At 41.8% G+C, this 13490-nt stretch overlaps 1 protein-coding gene and 1 long non-coding RNA gene across 18 annotated transcripts in view; both read left to right on the top strand.

Moving 5' to 3' along the window:
- The window catches only part of ANKRD44 (ankyrin repeat domain 44), a 348643-nt gene that overhangs the window by 177508 nt on the left and 157645 nt on the right, over nucleotides 1–13490 (top strand). For 15 of the 17 annotated variants that reach the window (XM_070580487.1, XM_070580486.1, XM_070580483.1 and 12 more), the window contains one exon: nucleotides 6487–6565. In XM_070580487.1, coding sequence (XP_070436588.1) covers nucleotides 6487–6565 — 79 coding nt within the window. Of the gene's footprint in view, nucleotides 1–6268; nucleotides 6368–6486; nucleotides 6566–13490 lie in introns of those variants that run through there. The other 2 variants (XM_070580480.1, XM_070580488.1) reach the window with 2 other exon arrangements.
- LOC139076666 (uncharacterized) lies at nucleotides 7305–11693 on the top strand. The gene is made up of 2 exons (XR_011528499.1): nucleotides 7305–7714; nucleotides 8233–11693. It is a non-coding gene; the product is annotated as an uncharacterized lncRNA (long non-coding RNA).

Below are 13490 nucleotides of genomic sequence, written 5' to 3'. Positions count from 1 at the left end.
ATAATGAAGATTAGCTCACGCACTTCTAGCTGAGAATTTCCAAAGCAGGTAATAAACAATTCTTAATCTTAAAAATAGAGGTTTGGGGTGCCTCCTCAGTCTGCCTGTCTACACAGTAGTTTTAGCTGCCAGAACAGCCTCTCTGCCATGTCAAGCTCACTTTACATGTACGTAGTGCAAGTTCCCTATTTTCTTTCATTTGCTTCTTTGGTAAACAGATGACCGAAACTTCCTCTGCCTGATCTCTCTCTGACTTACTGCAAATGTAGCTCAGACGCCAGCTGGCTGTGTGTGTCTTTGGCTATTCATAGAAAGGGAGGGTTTACCTTCCTTCCTCTAGAGAAACCTGGGTCTTTTCATGGGTCTGCATCTGTTTGCAAAGGGCTATTTGGAATTGGAGCTACTGAGTAATGGAAAAACATCTCTCTTTTTGTGGTACACTCCCCCCCTTCCCCGCCCCCCCCCCCCCCCCCCCGCTTATCTGTGGCGGATACGTTCTAAGACCCCCAGTGGATGCCTGAAACTCTGGATAGTACCAAACCCTATATATAGATCATGTTTTCTCCTGTATGTCCATACCTATGATAAAGTTTAATTTATAAATTAGGCACAGTAGTTCTGCACTTCATCCTCTGCCCGAGGAGAAGGCCGCTGTGCTTTGCCATAAGCTCGACAAACGGAGCAGGAGACAAAAAGGGAGAAGAAAAGGGGGAGGTTCCGGGGAAAAGAGAACATGAGTAATACTACTATTAAAAATATGTTCCAGGTGGGGGCCAGCCCCATGGCCGAGTGGTTAAGTTCGCGTACTCCGCTTTGGCAGCCCAGGGTTTCACTGGTTCGGATCCTGGGTGCAGACATGGCACTGCTCATCAGGCCACATTGAGGCGGCGTCTCGCGTGCCACAACTAGAGGGACCACAACTAGAATATACAACTATGTACTGGGGGCATTTGGGGAGAAAAAAGCAGAAAAAAAAAAGAGATTGGCAACAGTTGTTAGCTCAGGTGCCAATCTTTAAAAAAAAAAAAAGGTTCCAAGCCAAGGATCCTCCTAGGGTGTCTAGAAGAAGAAACAAGACCTATCTGGTAATTATGGAGTGCTAACATAGCTAACAGAGATCCTTTAATTATTTTTTTCAAAATGTCTTTTTGTTTATCCTACTGTTTGAATCCACAGCATCCCTATCGGGGGCACCCACCTTTCAGAACTCTGTTGTTAAGTCTTATTGTCACCACTTAAGAGAGAGAGACTCTGAGCCCTTGGATAGGTTGCATGACTTGCCCAACGCAGCAAACTGATGTCAGAGAAATGGGTGTCCTGGCTCCCAACCTGAAACTTTTTTCCTTATAAAAATGGAAGCAAGAACATCATCTTAGAAGTTGCCTTGATAGTCCAAAAACCTTTCCGTTGTACTGCCCAGATATTCTGGAAAAAATGTGACAAACATATAGTAAACATCTTTCTAAATGAACTAACAATAAATGAATAGTGTGGGGCCAGAAATGAAGAGTAAACTGAGAAGCAAATCTGGAAGCACATGAGCTTATACTGCAGGGAGAAGTCAATACTCCAGGGCCTTGGCATCCAACACTTGCTCGGGGAGGGGAGACAAGGTGGAGAATGGGAACTGAGACCCTCACGTAGAGAAAGACCCTGGAAGTGGTCTTGAAGAAAGATGCTTGAAGCGAAATGGTGAGCTCGAAAAAAAGCCAAACCCTCCACAAGCAGATGGCACAGCGATGCATTAGCCTAGATTCTTGGGGGGGGGGGAATAAAAGTGTCTCCACTGAGCACTTGCATCACCAGAGTCTGCCCTCATGTGGTTTGGGGTTTTGAATTCACAACGTCTGCATAGTCCAGGAAATTTCAAGCTGAAAAATAAGCATAAAAATTCCTTCTAGGCCAAGGATACCCCTAGGGTGCCAAGAAGAAACAAAACCTATGTGAAGAGATGTGCCCTCAATTCAAGGACTCAGGGCAGCCACAGATTAAACCTCCACTGAATATGAGCGGAGGCCTAGGTCCCGGACCCAGGTGGAAACAATTCACCATAAGGAAGCGTAGCAGGCATGACAACCAGCAATAACTTGAGATAATGGAAGCATCAGATAGCAATATGAATAATGTTTAAAATCATCTAAACATGAAGGACAAATCCCAAGGGAAAAACAAAACATTATTTTTAAAAAATGAACAAAAATTGAGGGAAGAGTTACGAAGGAAGAGGTACAGGAAGCAGTATGAACACACGATGCTAGAAATCATCCAGGACTTTGGTCTAACAGAGATGAAAACGAGAGTCAACAAGGAGAGGAGAAAGATAAGAGAAGTACAGTGACTTAGGGATATGTTTTACAACCATTTATTCAGCCGTATTTTCTAGACATCGACATTTATTGAGAAGTTATCATTTCCCAGACGTTGTAGTAGTCGTTAGGAATACAAAATTTCAAACACCCAGTCCTCACCCTAAAGAGACTCACAGTCCACTTAGCAGTGTCCAAAGTCAGGACATCAGAACAAAAACAGTAACGGGGAAGTGGGAAGTAATGACATTTGTGATGTTAAATGATTTGCAAAAATGACCAAATGCAGTAAGACAAATGTCTTAGTGAATACTGCCCCGAAACCCATCCAATTCTGAACTGCCCTGAGCAGGAAGTCTAAACTGACAAGACAAAAATCTTTTCTGAAATGGGAAATAAACACATTTTGCCCAGGACTGCCTGGAGGCCCTATTGGCTCCAGCTGATCTGGGAATATTGGAAGCGCTGGGCCAAACTTCCAGGTTAGTCACAGAGCACAATCTATATCGTCTGTCTACTTAAGCGTAGTTTCTGGATCCAAATTAGAATCCAGGACCTGGCCAGGACCACAATAGCATTCGGGCACAGTGGCTGAGCTCTGGGCCGTTTGCATTCACTTCCATCTGTTGCCCAAGTGGACTCTGTGATGACCAACAGCTGATGAGTGTCATGCAGGTCTTTACCACACCCACGGATTCAAGAGGAGAAAATAATTCAAAAGCCAGCACGGTAAGATCAACACGTATTGGAAATGGGTCACCAGAGAATTCTTCTGTTTTTTGTTTTTTAAAGATTGGCACCTGCACTAACAGCTGTTGCCATTGTTTTTTTTTCTTTCTTTTTTCTTTTTTTTCGTCTTCTCCCCCGGTACATAGTTCCATATTTTTTTTTTAGTTGTGGGTCCTTCTAGTTGTGCTATGTGGGATGCCACCTCAGCATGGACTGATAAGCGGTGCCATGTCCACGCCCAGGATCCGAGCTGTCGAAACGCTGGGCCGCCAAATCAGAGTGCGCGAACTTAACCACTTGGCCACGGGGCTGGCGCCCACCTGGAACATATTTTGAATAGTAGTATTACTCGTGTTCTCTTTTCCCCGGAACCTCCCCCTTTTCTTCTCCCTTTTTGTCTCCTGCTCCGTTTGTCTAGCTTATGGCAAAGCAGAGCGGCCTTCTCCTTGGGCGGACGATGAGCTGCAGTCTCCTGGCTGACTTCCCTGCCTGAGTATGGTGATTACTGTGGCTCTCTTATCCACCCCTCAACACATGATCCTGTGCATCACTCAGGTTCCTTGCTAGAGAGCGGGTGTTGGCCACGCTTGGTCAGTAGTGGAAATGTATTGTTATTTTAGTTAAGGTCTTAATGGCACATGAGGTTGTTTATGTAGTTCTGCTGCTTTGGAGAACCAAAGGACTCCCGCCTGAAGACATAGCTTCTCTGCAGTTGCCTGTCCATGGCATGTCCCTGAGGGAGAGTACCAACTGGCACAGTCATTCTGGAAGATACAGGAAACCTTAAGTGCATATTTACAGAAACACTGGGATTTACAATTGAGAACTTACAAGATGATCTCACATACGCACATTTTATATTATAAAAACTTCACTTTGAACAAGCCATATCATAAAAGGGGCCACATAATCAGCAAAACCAGTTATATAATGACGGCTCAACCAGATTTAGACATTGGGGTTTTCTTGGCTTTTCATTTGAGGCCAAGTTCTCAAGCAGAGCACTGACTGCCCTTCAGGTCAAATGAAGTCATAATTTGGGTGGGGTTAGTCCTTGTTTAAATCGCTTAGGTAAGGTTTAATTTGTTGAACCAAACCCTGGAACCAGGTCAATTCACAGAAGAACGTATAATTATATAACTTTTATCCCAAGATTCAAGGGAAAGTTTTCAGTAGGTATAGAGGAGATTCAAAGGGAATATGAGGCTAAAATGGAAAGTGCTTGTAGAGCTGTCAATAGAAGAAACAGAAACAGAGAACATTGGTGAAAGTCCGGTCTTAGTTATTTGTATAGTTCATTGCACAAACTGACACTTGATTCTCAAATAAGCAAACGTTCTTTCAAATACTGAGCCTTTATTTTCACAGAAAGGGTGATATGGCTATAAGAGGGTTAACCATGGTTGTATATCTTACTAAACTCTCCAGGGGATACCATTATTTTGTAGGGACTAGTCACAAGACTGCCCTATTTCCACTTATCTGCAGTAATTACCTGCAGCATACGTAGACGACATAAATTCCCAGCTAATTCAGACCCCTCTTTTTATCCACTTAAAATTTAGTTCATCCTTTCATAAAACCTATTTACCAGACCTCCTAACAAATAGACTGGTTTGAAGATCAGTTCCTGTCATGTCCCCTGCCTGCCATCTGTTTTAGATGTTAGTGAGTCATAAAATGCCTAAAAGCAATATTCTGAAAGAGACTGAGAAAAAGCAGAGGGCCTGAACTGTCAGAAAACATAATCATGTCCTTGGGCTAATCAAAGGTTGTTATGTGGCTTGTATAATCAAGTGATAAGAGGAATGATGGTTAAAACTAATGGTGAATCCACAAATCTCAAAACTCAAATGTGTGCTAGTTTTGGGAGAAACCTCAAAGACAGCGTTTTGCTTCCCATTGCTGTGGAGCAGTCGATGGCAGTTTGTGGAAGAGATTATGCGCATAGAGCAGCTCAGTTTGGCCAGTTTATGCTAAGCACCTAGTCTGCTGCTGCTATGGGGATAACGGGGAGTAAGACCTGTTCTTTACCTTGTGTGGGTTCTCACTCTCGGAGGGAAGATATCACACAGCTGTCCATGCTGATGACAACAATGGCTATGCACAGAGCCCTTGCTATGCATGGGCCAAGCTTCAGGCCTGCCTAGGGTTTCATTTACTTACATTATTTTGAGTTCTCCTTTCAGTTCTCTAAGGTAGATATTATTATCTCCAATTTATAGATGGGGAAGCAATATTTTTCCCCCTGCATGCCATTGTGCAGCTCAGCACAATGTGGTAAGTGCTTTGCCAAGACTTAGACTGGAGTCTGACAGGCAAAGGGCCAGTCTTGATGCTGTTATATACCTGTGGGGTCTTGAGGAAATGTCTTCGTTTATTTGAGCCACAGTTTTCTCATCTATAAAACAGAGATAGTAATATCTACCTCAGCTCTCAGCTTCAGTGTCAACATCCTTAGAAAGGCCTTACCCGACCACTCTAAGGAATCTTACTCCCATCACCCCAGTCATGTGATCCCGTGACCCTTCGTTAAACTTGTTATAGCCTTTATCACCGTCTGAAAAGGTCTCCTGTGTCATTGGTTCACGTGACTATTGTCAGCCTCCCCCACTTGAATGTAAGTTTGTGAAGGAAGGGCCTGGGCCCATTGCTGTCACCCCTCTGTCCCCAGAATCTGGTTCTTGGCATATAGTAGGCACTCAATAAGTTTTGCAGGGGCTGGCCCCGTGGCCGAGTGGTTAAGTTTGCATGCTCTGATTCACAGGTGCGGATCCTGGGCATGGGCATGGCACCACTCATTGGGCCATGCTGAGGCGGCATCCCACATGGCACAACCAGAGGCACTCACAACTAGAATATACAACTATGTGCTGGAGGGATTTGGGAGAAGGAGGAGGAAAAAAAAAAAAAAGAATAGTGGCAACAGATGTTAGCTCAGGTGCCAATCTTAAAAAAAAATAAGTATTACGTAATGGGCAGTGGTCTAGGCAATAGTTAATGGGAATAGAAAGGAGAAAATGACTATACTTATGTTTAATGTCCTTGTGAACAATTCCACTATGTTCCCTTAGAAAGAAAATAAATCATTGAAAGCTTTGAACTATACTGTTAAAGTAGATAGAAAGGTTTGAATTTTTTTAAACCATACTGAAGGTTTGAGATAAATTGAATTTCATCATCCAGTGCATGACAGTCCATCCTTGACCTGAGCTGGCCTTCAATAAAAGGAGCAGGGAGGCAAATACGACACACAGACAGAGAAAATGGGATCTTTCGTATATGTGACTGTGGGAAATGCTCAGAGAAATGGCCAACCGGAACTCACCTGAGTGGGTGTTTGGCCTTCAGTCTCTCCCATAGGCATTAACCTCAGAGAAGGTGACACATCTTACTGTGTCTACAAAAGGCCCCTCAGCTTTCACTGACTTGTTTATCTTTGCTGTTCCAGGATTCTGAGAAGCGAACTCCGCTTCACGTGGCCGCGTTTCTGGGAGATGCAGAGATCATTGAACTCCTGATTCTGTCAGGTAAATACCAGATGTACTTAAAAACCAACTGCAGATAAAAATTTAAATGACCACTTTAACAGACTGACTACTACACTGAACCCAAACAAAATTTCTTTATTGTGCTCATGGAAGTTTGTCTGATCAGCGATTTTAACAGTAGACAAAAGACTATGCAAGAAGCTGTTCTTATTGAAAAATGGCTTCTCCAGGAAAACTTTTATATTGCTTTAAAAGTGTGATTCCTGACTGTCTAATCAAGCTCAGTATTATAGGTGAATTCGTACATTTAGATATCTTTTAATTTTTTTCATTGAAAAAAAAGAGAACAAACAAGAAAACTGGTTCCTTAAAGTCTACATGGAGACGCACAAATATGTGTATTTACATATATGGAAATTGCACTGCAAAACTACTATGTTTTGTTTATGGATACAGGACTGTGACTATGAAATCAAAGCGTAAAAACATGGAAGGAAAGGAAATGTCAATTTCTAGATTGTGGTTACCTCTGAGGAGGCAGACTGAGTGACAGATGTCTTCAGGGAAGGGTAGAAAAGAAACTACAACTCTCAAATATTTTATTTTTAAAAAATTGGAAGCAAATATGACAAACGTGTTAAATTGGATTTGTGTGTACACTGGTCTTTGTGATATTGTTCTCTTTATTTCTCTGTGTATTTTAAATATTTCATCAGATTTAAAAATGCCAATGCTTTCATTTTGGAAACCTGTGTGCTTGGTACATCTCACCAAACAGGTTTCTAAAACCAATATGCGCTTTCTTCCTGGAGTGTTTGCAAGACAAATCCTGGGAATGAATCTGAGCCCATGCACGTCTCTCGTCTCTCGTCTCTCTCTCGTCTCTCGGTGTGGACTGAATGCAGACCGACAGGCTTTCCTCCTCTTCCTCCTCCTTTTTGTTTGGGGAGATTCACATCTGGAGGAAATGCTGCTGCATACAAACTGCACCAAAGGCCTATCAGAAGTCTTGCCTTTGTTTACAGTAGTAAAGGGAAACAGAATTCCAGAGTAAGCTGAGCAAAGGTAGGAGCTGATAGCTGTATTCAGGCAGATGGGGAGAACGTTGTGGAAAAGGAACAAGGATTGTGCCGTGATACGCAGGAAGATTCACGTTGTCCTTATTTTTGTTGTGTTCATGTTCTCGAGGTGAGTTTTCCCAGGGAACAAGTGTTCTGTGCCGTAAAACTGGTGCACCCCGTGGTCCTGACGATCGCGTGGGGCTTAGGGTAGATTTCGTGTGGCGTCCCTTGTACTCTCGAGTACAGCCCTTCCTTCTGACAATTCTAAAGACGTTCCAGGGCTGTGTTTTAAACAAACATGTATTGTCTGGTGCTGGCACAGACTATGGCTAAGGGCCAGCGCACACCTGGCCGGTTGCCCCAGCAGTAGAAATTTTGCCCATGAAAAATTGTGGACAGGATCACTGGGGGTGTACAATAAAGAATTTTGTGGTGTGACACCTAATGGTCCCAACTATAACCACCATCCAAGTGTTGTGTTAAGAGACATCTCAGAGTCTCAGAGGAATGTTTGGTTCATGAATGTGCAAGTTCAAAACTTTGTCTTAGACTCCCAACTTTGTTTTTTGTTTGTTTGTTTTTCCACATCTGAAAGGGAAGGTTTTAATTCTGCAGCAATGAACTTGATGCATCTGTTTTCCTCAGGCATCTGGGGGCTGGTGATTGTTTGAGGAACTTGGTTTCACATCCCCTTCACGTGGCGTGGAGTCCACCAACCTCTGGTAAATGGCGCTCATTCAGCGGAGCCAGGAGAAGCTGTTCTGTGTGTCTTCATCTGTACACCTGGCTGGTCTTGGAATTACTGAGCTGTTAGCTTGTCTAGTATAATTTTGGGTGGCACATGCTATGAAATTTTCTTCCTCCCCTCACCAAATTAGGAAGAGTTAGGGCATGGGAGAGCATTGGGAAAGTTGTTTAGAAATTTTACTCAATTCTGGAAGCTCAGGCAAACTCTTAGAATTTGCATGGCTTTAAATCCCCTGAAAGGTCTTTTATTCAATTTGTATATTATATTCTTAAAGAAATATCATTGCAACAGTGTGATGATTTCGTATCTGAGCTTAACTCTGGCAGCCGGCCCTTTAGAGAATCCAACCAAACTGTTTTCCAATTTAATAATGAATGAGGTGCTAATTATTCCCATGTTGGACAAATAATTTGGCCTTGCTGGACTAGTCCATTACAGCCGTGTTGTCCGTTGTGTTAACTTACAGGGCATAGTGTAACCCAAGCCCCCTAAATTCCTGCTGACATTATCTCCTGTTAGCCAGGCAGACTGAACTCTGAATGCCTCTGAGCAGACGGGGAGGAATTCAGGCCTCACAAATTTCCCCTTCTTAAAACTGCCTGTCCAAATTCTGGCTTTATTTTCCCCCTGCCTCTAGCTTCTGTCTGGGAACTGGCTGAGTCAAGATCAAAGCAGAGAGAAGGTCAAGAGCTTGCTAAATCATTTGCCTGGAGATGCATGAACAAGATCAGTGTGCACCACTCAGTGGCTAAGGGTTAGGAGATTTGGGTTGAGATACAGGAAGCAGGGAACACAGAGAAATGGCCACAGGACCAATACCCTGTCGAGAAAGCCTGAGGATGCTCAAGGTTTAGAGGGCCCGGGCTGAAGGACGCAAACTGGAAGTCCCCACCCTCTAACTTGGGAGTGTTTGTGAGCTGTAACTACTAATTAAAAATCATAAATTTATTAGAACATAGAACACCAGACAACTGGTATTCCTGTAAAATTATTTCCTGCGACTTTCCAAAATGTAATTACCACTCCCCATGCAAATGGCCTCCACAGCCAGTGGCAGGTGGTTCTTTTGATTCTCTTATGCGTGACAAATATTTGTCGTTTGAAGTTGGATTTGATATTTCTTTTTGGTCTGGTGAAAGAGGGGTGATTAAATCAGGCAATGCTGATTTTGGCCCCCAATGTGATGTGATTTTAAAGTAATGAGCCGATTTCTGGTGGGTGTGTAAACTGGCCCTGAAGGCAACTCCAAGGGGAGTTTGAAAAATGTTTTGAGCCACTGCCACATACATGGAATTATCATGCACTCTTCCAAGGTCATTGCTTTGAAGGACAGTGCTCCTAGGCTGTAATAAGATTCGGTCTGTTTGTTAGAAAAAAAAAAAAACCAATAGCAAGCTGATCTCATTATATTATAATCATATTTCATATGCTCTTTCTTTCACATTTGTTTCTTTCTACAATTAAAAGCCACACTTTGGATAAACCAGCCTCAGGAATCAATTATTCTCTCTGGCCTGTAAGAATGTTCAGTCACTTTGTCTACCTTTCTTTGTTCTACGTCTTCCTACATGACAGGGCTAAGAGAATGGAAATATTGCCTCTGGAAAAGATGCTCAGAGTTCCCTTTACTCCTGATCCCTATGAAAATAAAATCAAGTAGTAATAGGGATAAGAGGAAGAATGTGCTTAATTTGAAATTGGAGTTTGTGCCTGATAACTTTTAGTTGGGTCTTTGTTTTTGAAGATTCAGATAGCCTAGTGCTTTTTTTTTATGTTTAAGCTTTAAAATGTCCTTGGGTAAAAGCATTTGCCTTTAAATCATTAGACATGCAGACTCTGTGTCCTTCAGTGCACAGTGGCGCCTGACAGGCAGGTAAATAACATGAAGCTTCCTTTAGAAAAATCAGTTATAAATATTCAACTCCAAACCAGCTGATGTCTTCCTCTGACATGTAAACAAGACTCTCGGCGCGTTCTGAGGAAGAGGATGAGGAAGCCAGTGGCACGGGATGACACGGATGAAATGCTGCTCAGTCCCTGCTCAGATAACTCTGCTTTTGTTATAATCATTTTGTTGTTTGGCGAGAGGAGGCTTTCCTGGCAGCTGCCTGTTCAACCTTCTGGAGGAGGCGGAGTGGAGGGAGGGAGGTCCTGCACAGTGACCGAGAGAAGCTACTTCCTAGGTTTCTCATTATCTTTCAGTTCCTCAAGTGACTGTGAAGCTGCCCAGAAACAACACTGATGTTGTTTGTTACGGGCCGGGTGTGTTGCTTCGTGATGCTCAGCAAGCTCAGGGTCATTTTCCTCCGTGAAAGAATTTTAATACTAAAAGCCACATTTGGATCCATGTAAGACTGAAAATTTTCAGAATATATAAGTAATAATGTAATAACAACATGATATAAATATATAATTGTAAATTATAACAAAAAACAGTAATAGGAAAATAGGGGAAACGGCAAAGAATATGAACAAGCAGTTCTCAGAGAATGAATTACAAATGGCCACTAAACGAGCTTATTAGAAGATGCCCACCTCACTGGGAAACAAGAAAACACAAAATCGTGATACCATTTTCTTCCAATCAGACTTGCAGTATTTTAAATGACTGATAATATCAAGTGTTGATGAGGATGGGGAAATTGAGCAATCTTATACACTGTGAGTGTGTAAATTGGCACACTTTGGAGGCTTGAGAATATCCAAAGCAAAAGTGTGCATGACCTATGACACAGCAAGTCCATTTCTAATTGTCTATCCTAGACAAATACCTGCACATTTGCATAAGGAGTCATTTTATGGATGTTCATAGCAGCAGTGTTTGAATAATGAAATACTGGAAACAGTTGAAATATCCGTCAATAGAGAGAATGTCTAAAAAATGGAATGTATTTATATGTTGGAATACGTGTGTCAATGAAAAGGAATGGGCTCATTCTCTAAGTATCAATGTGGATAGATATACAAAATATATAGTTGAGTGAAACAAGCAGATTCAATGTTATTACAATATGATACAATTTATGTAAAAACATGCTTATGAAACAATGCTATAAATTTTTAAACATGGTTTGTAATATTTTAAATGTACAAAAACATATTATACTGACCACTCAGCTTAATTACCCCGATTTTCTAGGGACACATGTATTTGCATCTGAAGGCATCAAAGAAACTGGAAGCTTATGTACCAAACTCAGAGCAGTGGTTTTCTTCAGAGAGTGGGCAGAGGCCAGCATTGGGGATGATACTCAAGGGGACTTTACCTAAATCTGTAACAATCCATTTTTTTAAAGAAGAATGCGTTCATGTATTGCTCATATGATCAAAACATGAAATAAAATAGTCTGCTCCTGTTCATTGTGATAGGCACATATTCATAGCTCCAGGTCAAGCCAGTTCAGTTGAGGAGACATTGCTGGATCTCTCTTTTAGTCAGAAAGCATCCTTCACTTGGCAACTATTAACTGAGGTCTGCCCTGGGCTTAGACCTGTGCTAATGGCAGGTGCCCCCTAGTCTCTATCCGTTTGTCCCTAACTCTGCCTGTTAATAGTTAGCAAGCAATTACATAGTGCTTACCATGTGCCAGGAAGTGATCTCAGGGCTTTTGTGGTATATCCTTCTTGACTGTTCAATGTTTTTACAAAAATGGGCTCATTCCATATATAATGTTTTATTACTTGCTTTTTTCACATAACAATAGTTTGTGAACATCTCTCCACGTTATAAGCATTCTTATAAAGCATCACAGCCTTGTTGTATGGCTATACAGTAATTTATTTAACCAACTCTTCTTTGTCTAATACCAAAGTTGTTTCTGCTTTTTACTTTTATGACTAACCTTTCATAAAACATCCTTGAACATTAGTGTTAACATTCATCCATAGTTATTTCCTTCAGAAACAAGTTATAGGGCATTCTCACGCACACACGCACAAATACAGAAATGAGTTGTGTATATGAGAGAGAGAGAGAAAGCAAGAAGAAATGGGGGAGGGAGAAGAGAGAGAGCAAGGCTGAAGGTAAGATTCGGACTTGTGGTGGCAAAAGTGGGTAGACACAGCTGTGGGCATGTACGTCACACATGCACTCTCCCCTCGTCACTGTCCTGGTGGTCTGGCTGGTAAGAGAGCTCCTGGGGTGAGATGCTTAGATTCAAAGTGTGGTCATAACAAAATGGCATTTGGAGAGACAGCAGAAGATCCCCTAAGATCTTAGAGTTCTCCCACCTCTGGGTGGGCATGGACCTCGGTGGTCCTGCCTTTCCTGGGTGTGCTTACCTTGCCACTGTTCTGCAGCTGGGGAGGCTAACTGTGGGGTCACTGATAGTGTTTCTGGAGAGGGGAGAGCATGAGAAAAAAATAACAAGACCAGTGAGTAACACATCGTTAACATGAAAATTTCTTTTCAAAGTGTTCTGTACAACCGAGATCAACTACAAATCCAATAGGAGTCTCGCTCCCATTCTTACACCCCTGGGGTGAGCCTTAGGAAAATCCTGGGAGAGACTGTATGGTTGGGCCACTTTATATGGAAAAGATGGAAGTGTCATTTTTCTATCAAGGAGAAGGGCCACTCCACTAACAAGAATAAATTGTGTAAGAGAAAGCAACTTATTCCCCACTTCCCAGTTTTATTAAGAAACGTAAACTTCAAATGCACTAGCTTTCTTAAAAATATTTTATTAGAAAATATTTCAAACTAACAGAAAAGAATGGAGAATAATATAATTAATACCCTTCACACCAAGCTTCAAGAAATCTTAGCATTTTCCATATTTGTTTTACATCTTTCTTTAAAGGAAATAAAACATTGAGGACACAGTTTTGCAGCCCATTAGGCATACTTACTTCATCCTTTTCCCCACCCTCCCTCCCTAGAGGCATCTCTGTCTGGACTTGATATCTGTTTTCTTTAGCCATATTCATTACTTTTATCTCATGTCCGTGCATCTATAAACAATATGTAGAATTGTTTTTGTAAATTTGAAAACCGTATAAAACTGATATTATGCCACAGGTACTAGTCTTCAATTTCATTTGTTCGTTCAGTGTTATATTTTTGAAGTGTATCTGTTTATATACAGATCTTCAGTCTGTTCATTTCCATGACAGTGTAGCATTCCGTCGTGCAAATATACCACAAGTATTTATC

This window comes from Equus przewalskii, chromosome 17 (assembly GCF_037783145.1).
Source record: "Equus przewalskii isolate Varuska chromosome 17, EquPr2, whole genome shotgun sequence".
NCBI classification, from domain to species: domain Eukaryota; kingdom Metazoa; phylum Chordata; class Mammalia; order Perissodactyla; family Equidae; genus Equus; species Equus przewalskii.
Note: the sequence above shows the minus strand (reverse complement) of the source record. Positions and strands in the feature narration are given on the sequence as shown.